Genomic DNA, 3,650 nt, shown 5'->3' with positions numbered 1-3,650 from the left:
CGCCCCCCTGGGGGATTGGCGCGCTCCTCCTTGCCCGCCACCGCCTTTCCACCCTCGTCCGCGCCAATTTTACTCGCCTCCTTCCCTCCCCCGATCATCATGGATCTGTCGCTCTCAGCCGCGTCTTCGGCCTCGTTCTTCGCCAGAGGCGTCAGAGTCAACTCGATACCCTTGTCCGACGTTCCGTCGTCCATCCTCGATATCGCCTCGCTCGCACCTCTCTTCATCCCCGTTTTCGTGAAATCGTATTCGATCCTCGCGCTCTTCTGCGACGTCTTTTGTTCCGCCCTCTCGTTGTTCTTGGTCGCCTGGCCGCGGCAAATATTCTTTCTCTCCGATTTACCGGAGGACGCGGCGTCCGAACTCGTCGTCCCTTCGACCCTCGATTCCCTCGCCTCGTCAATTTCGTTCGCCGACTCGTTCCGTTGGACCACGGAGATCAAATTGGTGGACGCGATCAGCGGCATATCCACGATCTTCTCCATGCTCGATGGATATTTTCGATCCTTCTTCGCGTCCTTCTTCGACTCGATCTCGACTTTCTTCGCGCTCTTTTGCATCTGGAAGGGTATATGAGAAGCATATCTTTTCTTTAATTATTCCTCCCCTGGTAAATAAATTATACCGATTTTGATAACATCTCGAGTTTAAAGAGAAACGAGTTGCTTTGTTATCGAATCGAAGGAATCGTAATTCGATCTTGAAATGAATTTCTGAAAAAGAGGAAGAAAAATTTGACGACCAACCTCCGCCTTCTCGTTGTCCACCGTCGTGGATTTACACTTGGAAAAATTGGTGAACCCGTTGACGAACCCGTTCACCCTCTTGTCGCCGGGCCTCTTCGCCGTTGGCAACGATTCGTCGCCGCCGAAGGGCGTCACCGAGACCAGCAACGTAGTCTTCTTCCCCTCCGAGTCCTTCTGTATCCTTCCAAGCATCAGAGACGCGAACGATTTGCTCGACGATTTACTCGACTCGTTCGCTGCCACGATCTCTGTCAGATTGGCGGTGATGGTGTTGAAATTGGTATTGGCGCGCGTCAGGTTGCCCAAAGCCCTTTCCTCCTCGCTGTCTGGCGGTATCTCGTCGTCCCCGTTCAGGGACTCGGCCGTGTCCTGCTCGTCCTCCTCCTCCTCGTCGTCCGAGAAGAAGTCATCGCCACCGTAACCGATTATCTCCGTCAAGTCCTCCGTGAACGTCACGTTCTTCTTCCTTTGACTCTTCTGGGAGATCCCCTTCCCCCGCAGGATACTCTGAAACGTTTTATCGCAGATTTTAAACCTCGAGACTACTTATTACGCGAAGATTGATTCCGGAACTTCCTTCGAAATTTTAATGGCCAGGAACTTTTAATTATTAGAAAATTTTCTAAGAAAATGATAGGAGAATAAATTACCACGATTCTCCAGTTGACAGGCATCTCTCGAGAGAGAGATAAAATTTTCAGGCTCGATCCCTCAAACCTCGGAATTAAATACTATCGTTGGACGGAGTTTAAGCAACCGATCGAAACTCGGCTTAACCAACTTATAATCGTTCTGTCCTCTGGTATTTGGTAATCCTGGTTGATAATTCGAGAGGATAATTGCCGATCTGAAGGAAGTGTCTCGTTATCACCTGGTGTCAGGAAATGAAAGTTTCACTCCCGAAAGTTTTACGAGGAGCAGCCGGCGCGAAAACGTTATTTTTCTCGTCGTCGGGGGTTGAAGAAAGTTTTTCGTACGGTCAGCCGGCCTTTTAATGAAAACCTTCGGCTAATGAATTATTCAACGGAAAGAAAGAACAGAGACAGGGTCTCTGTCCGCCTATTTTCAAAGTCCGCGCGTCCAAAGAAGAGCGTGCATCGGCACGGTCGAGTAGCCCACTAGTTTTCTTCCACAACGTACGTACGCCTCGAACGTTTGATTTTCGAACGACAACTCGTGTTTCATAACACGAGTGAGCGGATGGAAAGGGACAGATCGAAGTGACGCTGCGAATTCTTTCGAAAGCGACGAGTCGACAAAAGCTTCCGTCTTCGCGCGATTTTTCCTCGCCTCGAGTTTCAAAAAATCTCCTCCTTTTCGAATGTTTCCAACGGCTCGTTCTTATTTTTTTTTTTTTTCGTTGGACGATATTTCTCTGATTTTATCTATCTTTTGGAGCTTTGGAAGTTTTCGGATCAATTGCAACGATGATCTTTTATATGGTATGAATATCGAACGATAGGGATGATCTTGAAATAAATTCGAAGTAAATAACGAAGAAAGGATACGAAAAAAGGATAATTTTGATTTTATTAGAGAAGAGAAAAAATAGGAAATAAATATTTCAAAACAAAACATTGGCTCGAAACGAGAGAAGAAAGAAAGAAAGAAAGAAGAAAAAAAGGAAAAACATTATCGGATGTGTCATTTTTCATGCCGCCGGATGTCGAACTCTAAATTAACGATCGGAGAAAGTGATTGGAGGAAACTAGGTTTTCACCGGATCGTTTTCTCTCCGAGCTTCCGAGTTTTTATTGCTCTTTTTCTCAATAATTTCCCACGAGGCGCGATTTTAAAAAACGCGTGGGCATCCGAACGACAGAGTTTTCTTTTTCGACGGAATGCGCCCACACACGCGCGTTAAATTCTGCTAGAATAACGCCTACCCTCACGATCAAGCGTTTCGCGCGAACGTTGCATCGTCGCGTAAATTTAGTATTTCACGACAATTTGACACGTTGCAATATTAGCTGTAAGATGGAGCTGATTTTTTTCCTGTTGATTCCTTTCTTTTTAACAACTCTTCGAGAAATGATCATTGTATTTAGGACATCGAAATATTAGTAAGACATTTTTGGAAAGTTACTTCTTTGGAGATTCTCGTCCCACTTCGTTTAATAAAAATTTAAAATTTTGCGCATAATTTATATTTTTGAGAAGGAATACGAATTAATTAATTATTCATTGTTCCTCGAATAAAATATAATTCGACAAAAAGATATTCGGATCAGATCGTTTTCCGTTTCCAACGATACAATTTTTGCAAAGTTAATAAAAGTTGCAATTACCTTTAGTAGTAGGAATCTCCATTTAATTACTTTTTTAGGTCACCCCGTGATACGTAATGATAAAAAGAGAATTACAACGCGAGTTTATCGTATAAACTTGATCTTCGCGTAAACGGAGGAGGAATTGAGTTCTCGCGATTGCACGAATAGTGGAAAAATTCGTTTAATTGGAATAGAGAGAGCTGTGTTCCTAGAGATTTTTCCTCCATTACCGTTGTTTGAACATCTTGCAACGCCCTTCGGATCCCCCCCGTTTCGTGCGTTCAACCGGAATTCCAGCGCACGCAAGTGGCCTCGCACAAGAAAACGCGACTCGAAACGAAGGGGGAGAGATATAAGATTCGTAGGTAAAAAGCGGCAGGTTGAACAACAACAATTGGCGCGTATTACGGTCCGCGTGGTTACACGGGAATCCCATCTTCTTGCCACGGAAGGCGGCCAGGAAATTGTTGACGTAGGAGCGTGCAGCGGAGGTTCCTTTGCTCGAACGACCCAGTTTCGTCGAAAGGCGTCGTTGATGGCGCGCCTCGTAATTGCCCGCAAAGTGCAATTTTCCATCGAGAAAAACAATCGAGTTCGAGTGAACGATCGATCATCGTGTTAACTTTTTTATTCG

At 45.3% G+C, this 3,650-nt stretch overlaps 1 protein-coding gene across 1 annotated transcript in view; it reads right to left on the bottom strand.

The window, feature by feature from the left end:
* The window catches only part of LOC102679297 (PHD finger protein rhinoceros), a 36,547-nt gene that overhangs the window by 11,598 nt on the left and 21,299 nt on the right, over positions 1 to 3,650 (bottom strand). The window contains 2 exon segments of the mRNA XM_006620298.2: positions 7 to 560; positions 747 to 1,253. Coding sequence (XP_006620361.2) covers positions 7 to 560; positions 747 to 1,253 — 1,061 coding nt within the window.

This window comes from Apis dorsata, unplaced genomic scaffold (assembly GCF_000469605.1).
Source record: "Apis dorsata unplaced genomic scaffold, Apis dorsata 1.3 scaffold_499, whole genome shotgun sequence".
Lineage (NCBI taxonomy): Eukaryota > Metazoa > Arthropoda > Insecta > Hymenoptera > Apidae > Apis > Apis dorsata.
Note: the sequence above shows the minus strand (reverse complement) of the source record. Positions and strands in the feature narration are given on the sequence as shown.